This window comes from Poecilia reticulata, linkage group LG14, assembly GCF_000633615.1.
Source record: "Poecilia reticulata strain Guanapo linkage group LG14, Guppy_female_1.0+MT, whole genome shotgun sequence".
Classification (NCBI taxonomy): Eukaryota; Metazoa; Chordata; class Actinopteri; order Cyprinodontiformes; family Poeciliidae; genus Poecilia; species Poecilia reticulata.
Genome location: NC_024344.1, coordinates 2,791,798 through 2,811,794, shown reverse-complemented (window position 1 = coordinate 2,811,794; position 19,997 = coordinate 2,791,798). Strand labels below are relative to the sequence as shown.

At 38.5% G+C, this 19,997-nt stretch overlaps 2 protein-coding genes across 3 annotated transcripts in view; both read left to right on the top strand.

Annotated features, from left to right (window-relative positions):
• Positions 1-11,233, top strand: part of cpeb4b (cytoplasmic polyadenylation element binding protein 4b) — a 44,292-nt gene extending 33,059 nt beyond the window's left edge. The window contains exons 9-11 of one of the 2 annotated variants that reach the window (XM_008426957.2): positions 54-168; positions 2,082-2,263; positions 5,841-11,233. In XM_008426957.2, coding sequence (XP_008425179.1) covers positions 54-168; positions 2,082-2,263; positions 5,841-6,068 — 525 coding nt within the window. In that variant the 3' untranslated portion in view covers positions 6,069-11,233. Of the gene's footprint in view, positions 1-53; positions 240-2,081; positions 2,264-5,840 lie in introns of those variants that run through there. The other variant, XM_008426955.2, reaches the window with a different exon arrangement.
• A 3,027-nt stretch (positions 11,234-14,260) lies between these two features.
• nsg2 (neuronal vesicle trafficking associated 2) overlaps positions 14,261-19,997 on the top strand; it is a 31,434-nt gene continuing 25,697 nt past the window's right edge. The window contains exons 1-2 of the mRNA XM_008426954.2: positions 14,261-14,604; positions 14,837-15,008. Of these exons, the coding sequence (XP_008425176.1) occupies positions 14,880-15,008 (129 nt within the window). The 5' untranslated portion in view covers positions 14,261-14,604; positions 14,837-14,879. The remainder of the gene's footprint in view (positions 14,605-14,836; positions 15,009-19,997) is intronic.

Genomic DNA, 19,997 nt, shown 5'->3' with positions numbered 1-19,997 from the left:
GTTGTTCTGGCTTTTTTTTTCTTTTGTGAGCTTTTTGTGTGCTTGTGCCTCAGGTCCAGATTCGCCCGTGGAACCTGAACGACAGYGACTTTGTGATGGACGGATCTCAGCCKCTGGACCCGAGAAAAACTATCTTTGTGGGAGGWGTTCCCCGTCCGCTCCGYGCAGGTATCTGTCACTCTGTTCTTCTGGAGGTTAAATTGAAAACAAATGAGTATTTSTAATAAAAACAGTTGAATTTTAGGTACGCACAGTGCATACGGGCTGGACTTATACCTCATTTATGACCCATATTTTGARCTCTTTAAAATTTTCCTGCTGTTTGTTTCTGATCGCTGCATAAAAATAATACATTACCATTCTGTACTTTTCCTGCCTTGTCCCCATTTGCTTAATACTCCTCTCTGCGGTGTAATCAGACCTGCTGGGTAATAAAGCTACACAGGCATTGACCTACACTGGTGGTATTAAAATCAGCTCTTTTCAACCTGCTGAGCAGTTTAGAATATTGAAATGTATTGTTTCCTAATAACAGTGGTATGTGTATTATTRGTTCAGTCTGCGCTGCTGCTTGCCTTGCTTTAAGCCTCTGTCCGGGTGCTGTAGCAGTGAACAAGGTCATCAACAGCAAATATTTTGTAAACCCCTAAGATGGTTTAAAATAAAAAAAAAAAATTGTCATTACCATAATTTTTAGTTTATAAAACAAAGGTTTTTAGTTGAAAATCAGAACAAAATGAAGYGCCCTGCAAAATTTCTTACATTTTGACAATTTTTATTGGGATTTTACATATTCATGCAACAAAAAGTAGCATCTGATTCTGAATTAGAAGGAAGATTTTTTGCAAATAAAATCTCTAAAGTGAGTGGTGCATTTGTTCTCATCCCTCTTTACTATAAAACCCGTAAATAAAATAAACTTCAGAAATTTCAGTAGTAAATTCATGGAGCAAGATGTGCAAGAAAGTTATGTTTGAAAGAAAGTCATAAAAATCCCATTTGCAGTTTACCATAAGTCTTGCAGGAGATTCAAAGAGTATGTTTTGTTTGGCCCTACTGTCATCAAGATGCTTTTTTTTTTTTAAAGATTTTTCTGGCTATAGTGGCCTTTATTTGATAGTTAATTGACAGGAAAGTGGGTAATGAGAGCAGGGGAAGACATGCAGTAAAGGTGGCCAAGGCCGGGAATCGAACCTGCGACATCCGCGTTGAGGACTAGGGCCTCCATATGTGGGCTGTGCTTAACCCCTGCGCCACCACAGCACACCCATCAAGAGGCTTTTTATGTTCATTCCGATGTATATATGCACATTAACTCAATGTTTTTTTAATATTTCTTTGTGGTTTCAGTTTAATATTTGTGACGTTCTTCAGCAGATTTTGTAATGAMATACACATTTACATTTCCATGTTCATGGGATGTGGTTGAATGTTCTAGATTAAACTATACATAGTTTAGCTGATGAAGAACCCATCTTTGGAACGGCCCGGTTCCACATCATGGTGCAACGAAGCAGCTAAGATGGAGTAAAACCCGGTTCTGTTTATCAGGAAACCAGCACTGCTCGTCCCCAAGGAACGTGACAGTGGCAGTTTCATGCTGTGGGGATGTTTTTCTTCACCGGGGGCTGGGAAACTGTTCATAGTTAATGGAAAACTGGATGGAGCTAAATATATGGCAGTTCCAGAAAAAAAWAAAATAAAWARATAAATAAAAATTTAAAGACTATTGAGCAGGAAACCCCATAAACATCCAGCAGGTGTTATAACTAAATTGTTAGACAGGTCTGGTCACTAAATCTACCTAGTAACCTGGAGCAAGTCCTGAAAACTGATGTTTCTTCCAATCTTACGACTCTCTGTTGGAAAATTACATAAAATCCTAACATTGGAGTTTATGATTGTAATGTAACAAAAAAAAGTAAAAAGAGTGTGTATTCTTTCTCACTGGAATGTAAACTTRGAATGTTTTCACATCAGCAACATGTGTGCCATTTATGCTGGATTTTTGGTGTCCRGTATTTTTCGYGCCGAGTTTCTMMTTTTGTTAAAACCACGTTGCTTTCGTTTTTCCTCCTCAGTGGAACTGGCCATGATCATGGACCGCCTGTACGGTGGAGTTTGCTACGCAGGCATCGACACGGACCCAGAGCTGAAGTACCCCAAGGGAGCGGGGCGGGTCGCCTTCTCTAATCAGCAGAGCTACATTGCTGCTATCAGTGCTCGCTTTGTACAGCTGCAGCACGGAGAAATCGATAAACGGGTGAGTGGAAAGAAAAGGGAGCCTCTGTGTTTTTCCACCTCCCTCCTCGAAGCCCCTCTCTTTCTGAAGTCGTCTCCACACCCCAGTCTTACTTCCTGTTCCTTTACCTCAAACTGCACTGCCTTTCTCCTTATGATGAGCAAAAAAAATAGATTTTTGCTGAAAGTAAAATGTGTTTGTTGGAAGAAAGGCAGTAAGCTGGGAGTGCAAAGTCTCAAACTTTGCTCCTACATGAAGAACTATTTGACCTTCTCTTATGAAAGAATTTTTATTCCATGTTTTYTTTTTTCTTTCACTTAAGTAGAAAAGCAGKCGTATTAGCAGCAGTTTAACAAGACTTGCTTTAAGATTTGGAATCAACGATTCAGCTGAATGTCCATAAACTCTAATGAGGCCTAACTTTTTGAGGTTTTAATCAGAGCCATGCATTKCGTAACGCTCTTGTTAAACAGAAGGATCTGCGCTGATCCAAGCTGTAGATATGCTCCAACTGTGAGTCACAAAATTGTGTGTGGGAGCAGTAAATGGGATTCTTGCATCTGGAACAAAGGTGCCGAAATCTCCCCTCCCACTCTGCAGCATCTCTGTAAACACTTTATTTTTACTACTGCAGGTGACATTTCTGCGTGTTAGCCTCGAAACAATAGTACCAATAATGCTTCTTCTGCTGGGAGACAAAACTCTGAACTCTGCTGCTTCTCAGCGTCACCGCTTTGCAGTTTCAGTCACGTGGTTCCCTCATGGTGCAAGCTTATTTATTTGAGGATTCACACTAATATTTGCAGCACTTGTGCACAATTTGCCATAACCCAGTGAATTATGCAAATGTAATCCACYGTTTGCACAAAAAAGTAAGTGAAGATGCCTGAAAATCAACCTGGTGGAACTTCTTTTAGGCTGTTTTTTCACACTTGAGTGATTTTTCAATATCTATCTGCTAATAATGGCACAATGCCAAGTTAGTAAGCTGGTGAAAAGTGAAGTTGACTCTTCCTGGAGTACAATCTGACCTTAAAAAAGGAAAATAAGAGATTTCAGCATTTGGACAACTATCATGAAAATTGACATTTAAATGTGACCTTAAAAAGNGAGCGGGGCGGGTCGCCTTCTCTAATCAGCAGAGCTACATTGCTGCTATCAGTGCTCGCTTTGTACAGCTGCAGCACGGAGAAATCGATAAACGGGTGAGTGGAAAGAAAAGGGAGCCTCTGTGTTTTTCCACCTCCCTCCTCGAAGCCCCTCTCTTTCTGAAGTCGTCTCCACACCCCAGTCTTACTTCCTGTTCCTTTACCTCAAACTGCACTGCCTTTCTCCTTATGATGAGCAAAAAAAATAGATTTTTGCTGAAAGTAAAATGTGTTTGTTGGAAGAAAGGCAGTAAGCTGGGAGTGCAAAGTCTCAAACTTTGCTCCTACATGAAGAACTATTTGACCTTCTCTTATGAAAGAATTTTTATTCCATGTTTTYTTTTTTCTTTCACTTAAGTAGAAAAGCAGKCGTATTAGCAGCAGTTTAACAAGACTTGCTTTAAGATTTGGAATCAACGATTCAGCTGAATGTCCATAAACTCTAATGAGGCCTAACTTTTTGAGGTTTTAATCAGAGCCATGCATTKCGTAACGCTCTTGTTAAACAGAAGGATCTGCGCTGATCCAAGCTGTAGATATGCTCCAACTGTGAGTCACAAAATTGTGTGTGGGAGCAGTAAATGGGATTCTTGCATCTGGAACAAAGGTGCCGAAATCTCCCCTCCCACTCTGCAGCATCTCTGTAAACACTTTATTTTTACTACTGCAGGTGACATTTCTGCGTGTTAGCCTCGAAACAATAGTACCAATAATGCTTCTTCTGCTGGGAGACAAAACTCTGAACTCTGCTGCTTCTCAGCGTCACCGCTTTGCAGTTTCAGTCACGTGGTTCCCTCATGGTGCAAGCTTATTTATTTGAGGATTCACACTAATATTTGCAGCACTTGTGCACAATTTGCCATAACCCAGTGAATTATGCAAATGTAATCCACYGTTTGCACAAAAAAGTAAGTGAAGATGCCTGAAAATCAACCTGGTGGAACTTCTTTTAGGCTGTTTTTTCACACTTGAGTGATTTTTCAATATCTATCTGCTAATAATGGCACAATGCCAAGTTAGTAAGCTGGTGAAAAGTGAAGTTGACTCTTCCTGGAGTACAATCTGACCTTAAAAAAGGAAAATAAGAGATTTCAGCATTTGGACAACTATCATGAAAATTGACATTTAAATGTGACCTTAAAAAGMTCCTCGAGTCTTTAAAAAATGTTCTGTGACCTTTAAAACCGAAATGGAGCCAAACTCTTAAACTAACTGTGAAGTTTTTCTTTACAATTAGTTAACTAGATGTTTCATTAAAAATCCAGGTTTTTCATGCTTCAGAAAACATATCAAATCAAAACATGTTTAAAAAATTTCCCAGCCCCATATGACAGGTACATTTCTAATGAACACTGAACAATTTTTAAGGCTGAAACCTGGTCTAAGCGTTTCCCTTCATATGACTTCTGTCAGCAGATTTTTTTTTWATSATCCAATAACAGTAGGAAGCAGTGRTAGTATTCATTCTGTTAGCAAGAAATATGATTGTTGGTTTTGTATAGTTCAGTRATCTGCTGGTTTTTAGTACCAGAATGTTCCACTTGAAATCCCTGTGAAGAGCTGGAAGTAGCAGGTAAATCTGCTTGCAGAAGTCACACTGACCKGATTTTGTCAAATGCTGGTTTGAMTTCTCCACAAGGGAAGATTTACAACGTTAAGCAACTCAGGAAGGGATTGTTGGCCAGGTAGGAGGGAACATCTAAAGTAAAGACAACTTTCCATGAGTCTAAAGCAATCTGGAAAAGTCTGGAATAAATTTTTGTAGTTTTCAGTTCTGGTTTCAGGTTTCCCTCTTTTCTATCGTTTTTCCTCACGTYTTCCTTACTTACAATTTCCTTTATTTYCTTCTTTCCTTCATCACTCCTTCCTTCCTTACTTTTTTCTTCCTTCCTTAGTTACTTTCTTACCTAAAACTTACTTACTTTCTTACTTTGCTACTTACTAACTTACTTACTTAAAACTTACTCAGATGGAAAGAAAGTAGCAACTTTCTTTCCTTCTTTCCTGTGTCCTCCTCTCTTCCCTCCCTCCCACTCCTTCACTCTCATTTCTTCAGGCTGAATATTTAAAGCCTTTCTGCTATATAAATACATGCCATGAATTCATAAAACCCACTGAGTGGTAAAACGTATGAAATATTGAAATGAGTAATGTATAGAAAACTATTGTCTACATCACCTAGATCAGTGTTTCTCAACCTGGTCATCACCGCCCCCCTGACCTGCATGTTTTAGGTATTTCCCTTCTGCCACACACCTGAATTGTATCTCTGGGTGATTAACAGTCTTCTGCAGTACTTGATGGTCATGCAATCATTTGAATCAGCTGTTCTGGAATAGAGGCTCATCTAAAACATGCAGAGCAGGGGGGCGGTGAGGACCAGGGTTGAGAAACACTGAACTAGAGTCTTTAGGGAAAAGAAAAAGTCTAATCCTCATCTCTGCRTCCAGGTGGAAGTGAAGCCATACGTGCTCGATGACCAGCTGTGCGATGAGTGCCAGGGGACCCGCTGCGGCGGCAAGTTTGCGCCGTTCTTCTGCGCCAACGTCACCTGCCTGCAGTACTACTGCGAGTACTGCTGGGCGGCCATCCACTCCCGCGCCGGCCGCGAGTTCCACAAGCCCCTGGTGAAGGAGGGAGGCGACCGGCCGCGCCACATCTCCTTCCGCTGGAACTGAGCGACGGAGAGGGAGAGGGAGAGGCGACAGAGAAGCAGGGGAAGGAGAGGTAGTGCAGGAGTCGCAAATCATTGTACAAATAAATGCACTTTTCTGTTGCTGGTTCCTTTTTTGCTCTAATTTCACCTAACAGCATTTTGTTTCTGGTTTTATTTAAAGTTAATATATATCAATATTTTGGAGATAGAAAAGAAAAACTGGAATTGTATCCAAATATGTCCATTTAGGGGGAAAAAAAATGTAACATAATTTTATTTTTCTTCTGATTTTTTGAAATATTTTTATTAGTTCTCAAAAGAAGATATATATATAAATATAGGAAAGTTTTGATGTGTGATATGGTACTCTGCTATTCAATTGGCATATTTTTCTAAAAAGAATATTTCCTTTTGATACAAGAGGCCCTTAAAAACACCTTTGATTTGACATTCAGCTGTCTTATATTGTAGCAGAGCTGTTGCCTTTTTCCTTTTGTACAAAGTCTTCACAGCAAATGCTGCTGAAAAAGTGCGTCATTGGCTATTTATTTCTGAGACGTGGGATTAAGTTTGCTATTGCTGCAAGAAGCTCCAGAGCAAATGTGATTAACAAAGGTGTTGCTGAAGAAGAGTGCACTTATTTCTTGTTTTAAAGAGTGAAGACACCRTATATGAGACCCTTTTGTAGTTAACCAAAGCTGAATTCTAATTAACTTTGAAGAACAGAAAGGGCCCGCTGCAGGAAGAAATGGAGTCTTTTCTCTCCCTGTTTGAAAGAAAGAAARAAAAAAAGAAAAACTCTCTTTACGAGTTCCAAGACCATACAGACATTTTGACGTTACTTGAAAAAAAAACCACACAACAAATTTTGGCAACACAGATTTGGGTTTTGATCTCCATTTTTCACATGCAAAAACCAATACCTCAGACTCAGCTGCTAATGTGCCGAATACATTAAGTAGAAGAAGGAAAAACACGGCAAGTAAGCAAGAAAAGAAAAAAACACATTACCACTCTCTGGTGTTAAGCTTCCCTTTGAGCGAGAATCAGAGGGAAGTGATGCAACAGACAGAGAGTGACCTAACAGGCACAGTTTTCTACTCGCTTGCTTCATCACCTCCTTATTTTTGTAATCAAACCCAGGGTTGTGCTAGGGACGGAGTAAAGTATCGTACAGTATACAGTGTAACATGGGAATGTATGGCTAAGGGAGGATAGGGAAGAGGCAGGCGAAGCGATGAATGCAGCCCCGCTTCCCCTTCCTCATGTCCGCTTCTAGCCTCTAGAACAAGACTAGCAGCTAACCGAGAGCGCGGCCTCGTTGTTGGATCCAAACCAGATTATTCAGGACATGAGGTGAAGGTACAGCGCCTTTCAGGAGCATTTCATACCTCTTAATCTTTTTCTACATTTCAGTCACATTACAACCACACATTTCAGTTTATTTTATCTGCTTTTCACGATATACCAACACAACATTATGAAGTGGAAGGAAAAGAATAGTTTACAAATATAAACTGGAAACTGTGGCAGCTTGCTCCATCTCAATCCAGATGGAGAATATCTTTCGACATCAGTTTTTAAATCTTGCCACAGATTCGTCRGYCTGGACTTTGACTGGGCCATTCTGACACGTGATTTGATCYAAACCCTTCCATTATAGCCCTGGCTGTTTGGTTWGGAATGATCTCWTATGAGAAGMTTTTCCTCTTAATTTTTTCCATTATTTACCTCCAGCTATCGTCCAGTCTGCTGTGACCACCCTGATACCCMCAACATGATGCTGCCTCTACCRTGTTTTAMCTTGTGGAAGAGATATTCAGGGTGATATGTAGTGTCAGTTTTCCTACATACAGAACTCAGATGGTAGATGAAACCAGAGTTTAGTAGCATTGAATTTCTTTTAGCGGTAGCAGATTGAAAATGGGTGGATACMTGTTATTTATGTACTACTTTGTGCTGGTTTATTAAACAGAATTTCCTAGAAAAACTAAACTGAAATGTAAAAAAGTTTAAGGGGCATGAGTATGCTTGCGCRGCGCCACCTTCTCAGCACCAAACAGAAAGCGCCCGTCTCCGCTGGTTCCCTTAAAACCCATTTGTGCAATTCTCCCAAGTCTTTAATATCAAAAGTGCTCCTTTTGCATCCAAGATTGAAAGCGACGCTCAATGAAGCGTGCAGTTTGCGTTAATCTGCTTTGCACATCATCAGCACGCGTTCGATTCACGGAGGGGGCGGGGGGCGTCCCTCCATCCTTTTTGCTGCCAAGTGAATCCAACTCAGCATCCAGTGTTTTAGAAGCATAAATGAAGATATTCTCTTGCAGTGTGCTCTACTACTACTACAACACAATCGTGACCCACATGCAGTTTTCAGGCCCGTTCGGTTGCACCCAGTGGCTCATGGGAACCAAAGATGGCTGTGCAGTAGTGGGTCATGCTGTAGCTCATTTCCTGTCAGGATTTTTATGTTTTCTCTCATTTCTTTAGAGTTTCTTTTTAATTTCTCTCTCTCTCTCTCTCTCTCTTTATATATATATATATATGCTCATAGATGTACCACTCCGACCCAGTTTTTGTTTCACCGTTAAGCCCTGGTGGACTACAACAAACCAAAGATTGGCCTTGAACACAATGCAGGCGCTGCAGATATATTTAACAGTGAACACCATCTGTGGAAAACCCAACAGGGCTTGCAGACGCACAGAAAAAGACCCCAGCTCAAAGCGGAGGTGGTTCTGTCAGGCACGTGTTTTTTTTTTTTTTTTTGGTTTTGTTTTTAATCTCAAATACTTCTGCAAGTTTAGAGTGTACATTCCCACAGCAAAGGTGAAAATAATCCTCTCATTTTCTTTGGTGTTTTCCGTCACTCAGTGGCGATCTTCTAGCCGAGCATTTAAACGTCAGGGAGTTAGAACCGAAACTTGATTTAATAACACACACTAGTGAGAATCCTCATATTGGCGGGGGGTGTCGCTTTGCGCCCCTGCATCAGTTTTGCGGGTGAGCATTTTAGAAGTAAAAAAAAAAAAAACACACTTTGTGAAGAATTTGCTGTTTAAATGAGATGAAAAAAAAGATTATTTTATACATGGCCTGCTGATTTTTTGGTACAGTGTTTTCTAGCTAAATTATTTTGTCATGCACATAAAAACATTTATTATGCACTACTTTTCTAAATATTTTTTGTTCCTTTTTTTTGTCTTTTTTTCCAAACAGTCATTTTAGGCACATTTTTCACAAAATGGGGAAACTCCTTTTTGCAATACCTCAATTTTTCACATTGTGAAAGGTAGCTTTTGTACTTTTGTTACTGAGAGATCTGCATATATGGAGATGTTTCATTTTTCGAAAAAAAGGACAAAAAAAAGTTGAGTGCTTTCAATATATATTATTTTCAATTATGCTTTTTATACATTTCCGTGCTGAGGAATCCTTACAACTTTACGAGTGCGCAGTTGTGTTGATGCGACTTCAGATCTGCAGAGGAGAGACCAAAGCGGAAAGCTCTCTTGGTCTTTGTATTTTATTTTCTTTTTTTCTTTTTTATTGGTCATATACCAGATGTTCTCCGGTCGATCTGCTCAATAAAAGCATGGCGGGAACAGAAAAAGAAGAAAATCTTGTAATTTCAAATTGATGTAAATGTCTCCAAACTTGGCTGTACTAGTTGGAGGAAATGGTAACTTCTGTCTTGGTTTCCTCTCCATAGATGGAGCATAACTTATAAAGAGGAGAATGCAAAATCTGGTTCAMGCTTAACGCTGAATCTTGTACCACAAGAATGGATGTTTGGTGTTTTAGATATTTTAATATTTGAAAAAAAAAAAATCTATATACATATACATATATATATATTCTTGAACTTGCCAACTAGCACCTATTGTAACCCTTAGCATGCATGACGAAAAAAGAGAAAATGACAAGTACATGAATTAGATATTAAAATTAACTGTTGTGGTGTGCACCAAATGTTTAACTATTACGTTAAGGACACCTCAGCTCTCCCCCCTCAACCCCCTCGTGTCGATTTCCCCCCCGCTTCCCCTTATCCGCAGACCTCTGCAGGGATGCACATGACGGAGAGATAAACATAAAAAAWAAAAAAAAAACTTAATCCGATGCGGCAGTGCAGGACTTTGAGCATCCGTGTTTAAAAGACAAAAAAATTACAAAAAGAAAAAAAAAGCAAACAAACAAAAAGAAACACTGTTTTGAAAAGACTTGAGAACTCATCCCCGCCGTGCGTCGCGGTGAGCTTACGTAGACCTATCTGGAGGAAAGGGGAGCTTAAAGACTTGAATGTGGTAAATTGTTGCAAGTTAACTTCAAGTTGTTATGTGCAATACTTCTTTTGAACCTTTTTCCAGAGAAAGACTCTTTGCAATGTAATTCTTTAATGCCATTTTTAATTGCAGACATTTAATTAAAGAAGATGTTAATATGTTTTTCACAGTCATTTTCTACTGTTATTGTAATCCTTTTCATGCTGGTGTTTGTAAAAAAGAAAAGAAATCAAACTATTTGTACTAATATAAATAATTGAAGTTATTTTTAAAACATTAAAGGTTTTTGTGCTCATTTTGCTTATTTTTTTGGTTTATTTTAAGCTACTGTGATTGATTGCATTGTAATTATTAGGTCAACGATGTATTTAGCTGTTTATTGGTATATTTTTAATTGGAATGTATAATTGATTTTTATAATTTTGATCAGATTTTTGTTATATTTTTGAGGTGAAGCTTTTAATATGTTAAAGTGTCTAGTTTTTACTAATTGCTATATTGTGCTCCACAATATATGGTTCACATTTTCTGAAGGAAAATAAATATTTAAATATTTGTCTGTTAATGATGTTACTTAATGGCAAGATTTCAATAGTTTTTAACTGTGTATGGGAAGGTTGTTGTATTTATTAATAGCATTTTTTACTTAAGATATCACCTTAATTTTTATTGTCATTTCACTTTATAAGTTCCTATTTTTGTATTTTCCTTTCTAATTAAGTTATGTAATACGGATATGTCCATATTTCTAGGAGTTGGTCTGTAGAAGTGCTAGTGAAACGAAAAAGAAAAATCTAATGTTATTTAATTGTTTGCAGCCAACTATTTATAACAGTATGCATAATTTTTAAATATTTGTAATGTGAAATGTTGAATGAAATAAATCTTAACTGTGATGAAAGTGTGTGTTATGGTCTGATTATTTATGCTTTGTGTTAGGACTTTCAAGTTGCGTTTTGTTTGCCTATGACATGTTTCCTTGCGTTGAGTTTCCCGTATTTAGCCGAGTATCGATCAGCCTGCGGCTCTGAATGGTACAGGCAGTTCAGGTTGCTTTACCAGCAGCAGCTCTTCTGTTTTACTAACTGTCTCATTTTCCTCTTGATAATAGTCCATAAATTCTGTTATTTGGATTAGAGACGTTTTCTGGCCAGTCAAATGCATCGATGCAGTAGTTAATGAAGCACTTATTGATGTTTTTGTGCAATATGGACAGGTGCCAAGTCCATCTGGAACAGAAAGGCAGCATCTCCAGGAAGCTTGTCAGCCTGGAGAAGCATGAAGTGCTCTAAAATTTCCTGGTGAATTGACTTTAAACAAAGAGGCTGGATAAACCCCAGCAGATGAAACGGCTCCTTAAATCATTAGTGATTGTGGAAAGTTCACAATAAACCACAAGCAGGAGGTTTCTGATCCTAAGATCCAACTTTTTMAAAATTGAATGCAACAATTGTTTTCATCTGAAGTGAACTTTGGACCAATCAGCCACAGCAYAGGACTTCTGACATGGAGTCTGGTTCAGACCTTAACATGAGGAAAGTGACGGTTTGTGTGTGCAGACTCCTCCTTGTCAGTCTCCAAACTCTTCAATGAACTTTGSGTCACAACCCTCCTAAAGTTGTTTTCTCTGTTACTGGAGCACCTTATTCTACCACACGTTTTCCTTTCACCCACCTTTCTATTGGCATGTTTAACATATTTTGTGATTTACTCTTTTAAAGAAGGTGTTGATGATTCTCTGGACAATTGTCAAGTCTGTATCAAAATGTGTCTCCTTATTGGTCAAATTTAAATATTTGAGAAACAGACGTTTGGGTTTCTATTGTAACCACCCACATATTTATCAAATTAAAGAAATAAACTGCTTACATGTATGTCTCTCTGTGTGTAGAGACATTTATTAAAAAGTTTAACTTTTTGAATCGAGTTACTTCCTTATAAGCTTCCTTATAGTAGACTAATTTACTGATGAAAAACTTCCCATTTTGTAAATCCCAGGTTTTGCCACCATGCATATAACTATCAGTTTTGTTTTGTAGGCCTCCATACTGATGCCTTCATGCCGTGTGAAGCCTTAAGTCAGACTGACTGTAGGACCCTGTAATTTTATGACTGGTAATAAATGAGTGGAACTGCACTCAAATCATAGAGGAATAATACCTTCTCATTTATTGGCATCCCTGGTAAAGATGTGTAAAAATAAATTGCAGCTACATATTTCACATATGAATCGATGCATACCAAAAGTAATACATGTTAATGAAAAAAAAAAAAATTACTACACCATAAAAGCCGCCACTTGGCAGTGTGCTTCAGCTGCAAAAAAGTTTTCCCCACGATATCATTTTTCAGCCAAACAAATGCTTATTTTCTGCCAGCACAGAGTCTAGATTACTCAGCTTTTATTCACACGGATAAAGTGCTTAGTCCAATTTTTCAAAGAAGGAAATCAATACTCTATTTTTTCAGAGTGAAAAGGCTGTCCTCCTTGTTCAACAATGCCATGTTTCAATTCTCATTCAGACACCTTAAGATGGTTTGCCAGAACATGTTTGCTCTTTTTCACTTCCACAGTTTGATTATTTTTGGAACATTTTGGTCACAAGCAGTACAGAACTGTTTGACGGTATAAAGAACAAAGGGCCTCTTGTTTAGTTGCTGTCAAAGCTGTACCATCCAAGTTATGGAGCTTTGCAGAAGAATTTAGACTTTTCACACACAATACCACCACAGATTTGAACATATGCCATTATATGACTCCATTGCAGCTCAGTTTATATACAAAGAGCTGTTCTCCTGCTGAAAGGTAGATTTTTGGCCCAAGGTTCAGATGTTTGGCTTCCTCTAGTAGGTTTTCTTCCAGAATTGCCCTGCATGTATCTGCATCCAGTTTTTCTGCCCTCGATGGAGAAATGCATCCCCACAACATGTATTGGTGAATATATTTTCTGCTGCCATTGGTAACTCCTCCAGAGTTAGTGTGGGTCTATTTACTGCTTTTCTCATCAATAGTTTCCAAGCCTGACAGTTTGGGAGGTTTGCACTTGAGGTATACTGTTCAGTTTTGGCAGATGATTGAGAAACACTCAATGTCCAAAGTTTGGGACATTATTTTGTTGCTTAACTCTCCTTTAAACATTTCCACAATTTCATTCCTGACCTGTCTGTGGTTTTCATTGATCTTCATGCTGTTCAGTCATGTTCTCTAACAGAAGCCTCTGCAGAACAGATTTATTTATAATTAAATTAAATTAAATTACAAACAGATTGTCTATGGCTTGATTACTTGATTTTACTTTGGGACGTTAGAGGAAAGGGGGCGGGGGGTGAATGCGAAATGCCTGCCATCCAAATTTCAGTTTGGATCTTCATCCTTCTGCTTAATATTTGTGCCCCAATTTGTGTTGGTTTATGGAACACAATGAAATAAACATGAGTTTGTGGTTGTCAGATGTCCAAATAAGGAAAAGTTCAATGTAGTATGAATACTTAAAGCAATGTAACTCAACACATGGTCTGATCTTACGCTTCTTACAGTCTGTAATGCAGTAAAAAGATCGCCAGATGGCAGTGTAGGACAAAAAGTAAAACTGACACAACTCACCTGATGYTGATTGCGTTTGGGTGCCATGAAGACACATTTTAAACATATATAGGCTATATACACATTTATAAACCTATGACTAATTGAAAAATATATATACAGCTAGCATTGTGTGGATTATGAACAGCTGAAGTATTCATGTATGTGAGAAATTTTCAAATAAAAAATCAGGTGGGTTTTTTTTTTCTTAGTTAAAACATTTCTATTTTTATTTCATCATCTGGATTTAAATTAACTCATAATATAATGTTTTCCATATTGTTTTCCAAATGATTCCACCTTCCCAATGTAGAAGCTGGAATTTACGAGGCACAGTCAAATGCAACATTAATTTAGCTTCCACTTTAACCAAACAAACGAGACCGGGGGGATTAAGGAGGCAAAACATCCCTCTAGCGGCCAGCAGCTCCAGCGGTTGGGTGTAGCTCCACGGAGAAGAAGAGGCTGTGCTCGGATTAGGGGGTTGGGCTGCCTTTGCTTGACGGAAAACCCGCTGCCAGACATCCAGCTTGTCCTCGGCGGCGCAGTGTTGCTTTCCCGCAGCATCAGCAGCAGCGACACCGCAGCGCGGCTTCACCTGCTCCCCAGAGCTCCATCCCCTGGTCCGCACTCAGCGCTGCCGCAGACCAGACCAGAGCAGGCGGACGGACAACGACGAACAGCTGGAAGTAAGTGGCATCACTTTTCTTTGCTAAAACGGCGGTGAGAGAATGTATAGTCTGTTTTTCCTCCAAAGCCAAAATCGTGCGTAAAATGTCCGTGTTTTTGCATATTATCGCAAACCCTGAATCATTTCTGCCTTTAAACAAATCCACAAACTGACAATATATCTGCTACTTCTGAACTTATTTCTCTGTGTTTGTTCCGGGGAGCATGAGACGTACTGTTTTTGGTTTTCAGGAGCAGCTCTTGAGGGAAATAAAGGGATACAGCAAAGCTGACGATGGTGAAACTGGGGAGTAATCTTCAGGACAAAGGGGCCAAAGCTGTGAGTGTTGAGGACGGCTTTCARAATGTGCCCCTCATCACTCCTCTGGATGTTGGCAGCCTCCAGAGCCAAGCACCTGACAAGGTGAGACACGTACAGCCYACCAGCTCTGTGGGTTTTATCTGTGTTTGTGTATGAGGGACAGCAGTGCCGGCCTGAGGTATAAGCAAACTTGGTGACAGGTATGGAACCTCAGGGAAGATGCAARTTTCTGTTTACAAATAAAGTAGCTGAAACAAATAAAGCAAAAACGCTGTCAGTAGAGGAGATGCGGTGGAGTTTTTCCAATAACTTCAAAGAAAGAAAAAATTCAGTCTTATTCTTCATAGACTGATAAGGAATAAGATTATCTTAAGTTATGCACTGAAGCATATGTTCCTATCTATATGTTGTGATTTGAGTCAGCTACATGATCTTGGTTGATACATTTAAGAATGAATAGAAAGCAATTTGAGTTTTTGCTTTTGTTGCATTTGCATTCAACAAAGGGGGCGACACTAGAGAAAAGGGGTGTGGAATCTGTTGAACCTTTAAATTACTGGATCTGATTTTACCCAGTCGCTAACATTTGGGGGTGATGCATGCAGTGTGCCAGCTCGATTGTTAGGGAAGATACGCTATAAAGCTTAGCAGAAATTGAGTGTGAAAATAATTGGTTTCATGACGCCCTTTGTTTAAAAAGTATTTATGGAAATAACCATAATCTACAAATGATTTGGGCTCATTAACTGCAAGTACTATTATTTTTTTCTGATTCTAATTGGATTTATTTTGGTTATTCACATTACCTACACATATGTGATTAAAACAGAATGAAGATATACGGATTTGGACGGCTGTAGAAAGTCTGCACATGATTCCTAAAAAAATATTAGGAATATTAACAACCACTTCCCCCATTTATTGTCTAAAGGTTCTCCTGTACCTTCGGCCAATAAGAAAATCTGACAAACCAGATCATTCGCCAGGAAAACTTTGTCCACCTTGTTTGTTTAGAAAAAGATCAGTGACTGGAACCAAATATCACTTTTGCAGTGAACACACATGAACATACTGTGAGCTAAATTAAAATCATTCATTTGTGAATCAAATCTGTAAAGCCAGTGTTATATCTTACCCACTAACGTTGTTTATTTTTTAAGAAAACTCAAGAAAAAATATAACATAGTGAACGCCATTGGCTGACACGTTTTTATAGCAAAAATGTTTGAGTTTCATTATGCACTTCACGGAAAAAGAAAAAAAAAATGTTTCTGACCGCAAAAAGGGGGGAAAAATAAAATACAGCCAATAAAAGGACGGTTGCTAACTCTGAGGTGGCTCAACAGGAAGTGGACCTCCAAATGACATTCTGCATGGGATCTCTTATAACTTGGGCCGGCCCAATTTGAGTGTTTATGTCAGGGAAAGCTTTATTGGATGTGCATCTGTCTGTCTGTTTCTGTTGCCATTTAAGTCGATGTTGTTGATCCATGCCATCCTGAAACCCTCTTAACTAGAATAACCCCATCCTCCAAAGTACTTACACACACACCAACACACACGCCTATGATGTTTGATTCATTCACACATTCATTCATCTCAGCTGTCTCCCGGCTGTGTCCTTTGTTTTCCAGCTGAGATTAGGAGACAGATTTGGTGCCAGACAGCTTGTCATTTATCATCCTGACATGCCATAGTAACTCCGCCGCCGCTCGTTAATCCAGTCACCATGGCGGTGGAGGAGAGCCGATTGGTGCATCTATCTGCGGGGCTGGGACAGAGAGCTGTGCTGATTGCACATTATGGAAATGAATGGAACCAAGCAATAGGCAAGCTCATTATCACTTCCAGCACATTTGGAGGCTTTATGTATGAAATGTGTTTCAGTGTTTTGCAACGTTCCGTGCAGCAATCACAGCTCCATTAATTCATTTTTCAGATGCCTAAACCTATATTTTTACCTTTTGTGTACTCATCAATTTATTGAAGAGATTTTTTTTTCCCAACTTGAGAAACTTTGGAAGCCTGGAGGTTGTTTGCACTCCTGAGTCAACACAGCATCTTCGCTATCTTCAGAATGTGAAGTCATCYGCAGCCGGGTGGCTTTAAATAGGAAAAAGCACTGGCATCAGATAAAAAATCTGACGTATTTGTCTGTTGCAGGTTTTTTATTGCTTTAATGTGAGTTCATTCAGTGGGCAGTTGGTGTTTCTTGCTTGTAACTGGGAATAGGGAGTCAATTTTATGTGCATTGTGTTGGACTTCACTGCAGATTTTTAGATGGTTTTCTATATTTTTGATTGGTCGATGCTGGGGCAGCAGAGGAGGGGCTGCCCCGGCAGCCCCTCCAATTGCTCGCGTCTAACAGTGTGCATGCCATTCATGCAGAACCTCCATCAGTGAGCGCACAGACAACAGCTAGTTTAATTTGTGGTACGACACATTTATCAGAAGAATACTTTTCAGTCTTCTTTGGTGCAGGTCTTAGATAATGGCTATGTAATTTCAAATTCTTACCAATAAAGTGATTTAAATTTTATGCTGCAAAGGTATGCAACATCCTAAATATTGAAATAACTGATTCCTGCAGAGAAAACAAACACAATTTATTTCTCATTGTGTAATGTACCTGTCTTAGCCATGAGATTATGAACACAGTCAGTTTCAACTAAATCTTGCTTTTGCAGCTTTTGCAGACCAAAAACCAGTCACCCTTCAAGGATATGGGCTCAGTTTTTCAATGTTTATTGATTTTTAATTTTTTTTACTTTTAGGTTGTTCATTGGTCATCGTGACCCTTTTATTGACTAGAAAAAATGTTTAGGTGTAAATAAATATGTGTTTCGTCAGCATAACAATAACATGAGTGATCCAAAGGAAACATGGATAGTCTGATGGACAAACACAACCTTATTTTTAAAAAAATAAAGAAAATAGTAACAACTGCAGATGTTGACAAATATATCAATAGCATATATAATTTTTCTCATCAATATTTGAAAATAATCAAATTTTTTGCTCTTTATTCAAAATTATTGTTGTTTTTTTTCCAGATTTGTCTGAATTTGAAATATTACGTAAATAACAAAATCAGATGCAAAACAGAATGGATTTTGATGTAAGTCAGTTATTTCGCTAAWAAATAATGCCGGATTATTATAACAAACTGTGTGCTTGAGTAACAGGTTTGCCTTGAACATAAAAGTGCATATTTTATGTGCTTGCATAATTTCTACTGATCTGTAACTGCACACACACAAAGAAATGCGTAACAAATAGAATATTAAAAAAAACAATTTCTACTGAGATCTCTTTGCAGAAAAAGAAGCTCTAAAACCATTTTGCATGCAAAATTGTCACATTTTTAATAAGCTGGACATCTGAAGATRGGTTCTTGGTATTTAAGCGATTCTTTAATCTAACACAATACAGCTGCTGTTACAGCATGCATAAAGTCACTGCACGGTCTGAACCCACATTTATTCTGCTTAGGGAGCCACCGTCTCTTTCCATTTCATAAACCTGTTAAATGACTTGTCCTTCAATGCTCTTACACACTGTCATTTTTACTCACAACAACAATTGCTCGCRTCTAGCAGTGTGCATGTCGGGTGCAGCCTGGTGGACACATGCAAGCGAGTGTGTGAATTGCATGTCGATCATGTCTGCAGCGACCAGTTTGTAAATGGACATCAGTCAAGCTGTCACTCATTTCCCGCTGATTAAATCGGTCCCAGCAGAACCAAGAGCAGCRAAACTGCAGCCATCAGAACCTCAATATGCTGTATAGAAATATTCATGTTGTTGTTTTACTGCATTTTCTTTTCTTTCAAAGATTGCACTTGTTTCCTGCTTGTGAATAAAGTTGCTGACGGATGATGCAGGTATTGCATGCCATTCCCCTGCCTCACAGTAAGAAAGCTGCTGGTCCAGACTCTGCATCCTGATGCATGTTTGTCCTTGCACAGGACACAATGAGAGTTGGAAAGATTATTTGCCTTTAAGTTTCTTATTTGTCAGCAACCTTAATTGTTAGAATTTATGCTGCTGGCAAGGAGAGCATGGATGCAATTCAAGGCAAAAATGAATTAAATCATTTGTAATGTATACAAAGAATACAGAATGATGGCTGAGGTAAGGAGGAATACATAATTTATTTGTTCATGACATGGGCCTGGATTCAAGGTCTTCCACAAAGTCACAGGTTAAGAGACACAAAATAAGTTTTGTTAGGATTCTTCTGCAATTTAAAATGTTGAATTAAATGTCAGAAACTGTTTACTTCCTTTTGTTTTTGATAGGTTTGTTACACTTAAATGTTTCAAATCATTAAACTAATTTTACTGCCAGACAAACATAGCYTGAGAAAATACACAAACAACGACTTAATTTTTCTAAGTAGAAAAAAATCCAAACCAACCTAAGTCAGAAAGAAAAAGTAACTGCAGCTTAAACAAAGTGACTGGTTTTCTCACCGTTGGCTGGAACTAATTTTTGCTAACTTTACATTACTAAAGAGAAATCTTGGTCCTCTTCTTTTCAGAATCCTTTTATTTCACATTGGAGGTATTTTAAAGACGKACAGCTTTTGTTCAGGTCACACCACAGCATTTCAATTGGATTCAAGTTTGGGCTTGAATCCAATTGAAAGTCCTTAAGAGCTGGTCTTCTTGGTGTTCTTCAGACCATTCTTGTTATTCATTAACCATGTGAGCTTGAGAATAAGGTGACAAAGATCAGAAAATCTCCTTTAGTATTCATGGTTCCATCAGTTCCAACACGCTGCAGCAGCAGTGATCAGATCATCCAGATCGTCCCACCACTACATTCAAATGAAGGTTTTATGTTCTGATGCTCMATCTTCCAAAAAAAGWCTCTTTTGCCTMATCAGTCCTCAAAATATTTTCTTAGAAGTGTAAAACATCAAGATGTTCTCGTCTCTTACAGCTTTATACCATATAGATGATCTAAAAGGATTTTGTTTTATATATGCTTCATTCATTTTACTGTGCCGAAGTAAAGTAGAAAAGTCTGTTAGTACATTTTGTTTAGTCAATTAGTTGATTAAAAATAATGTGATGGAGTATTTTG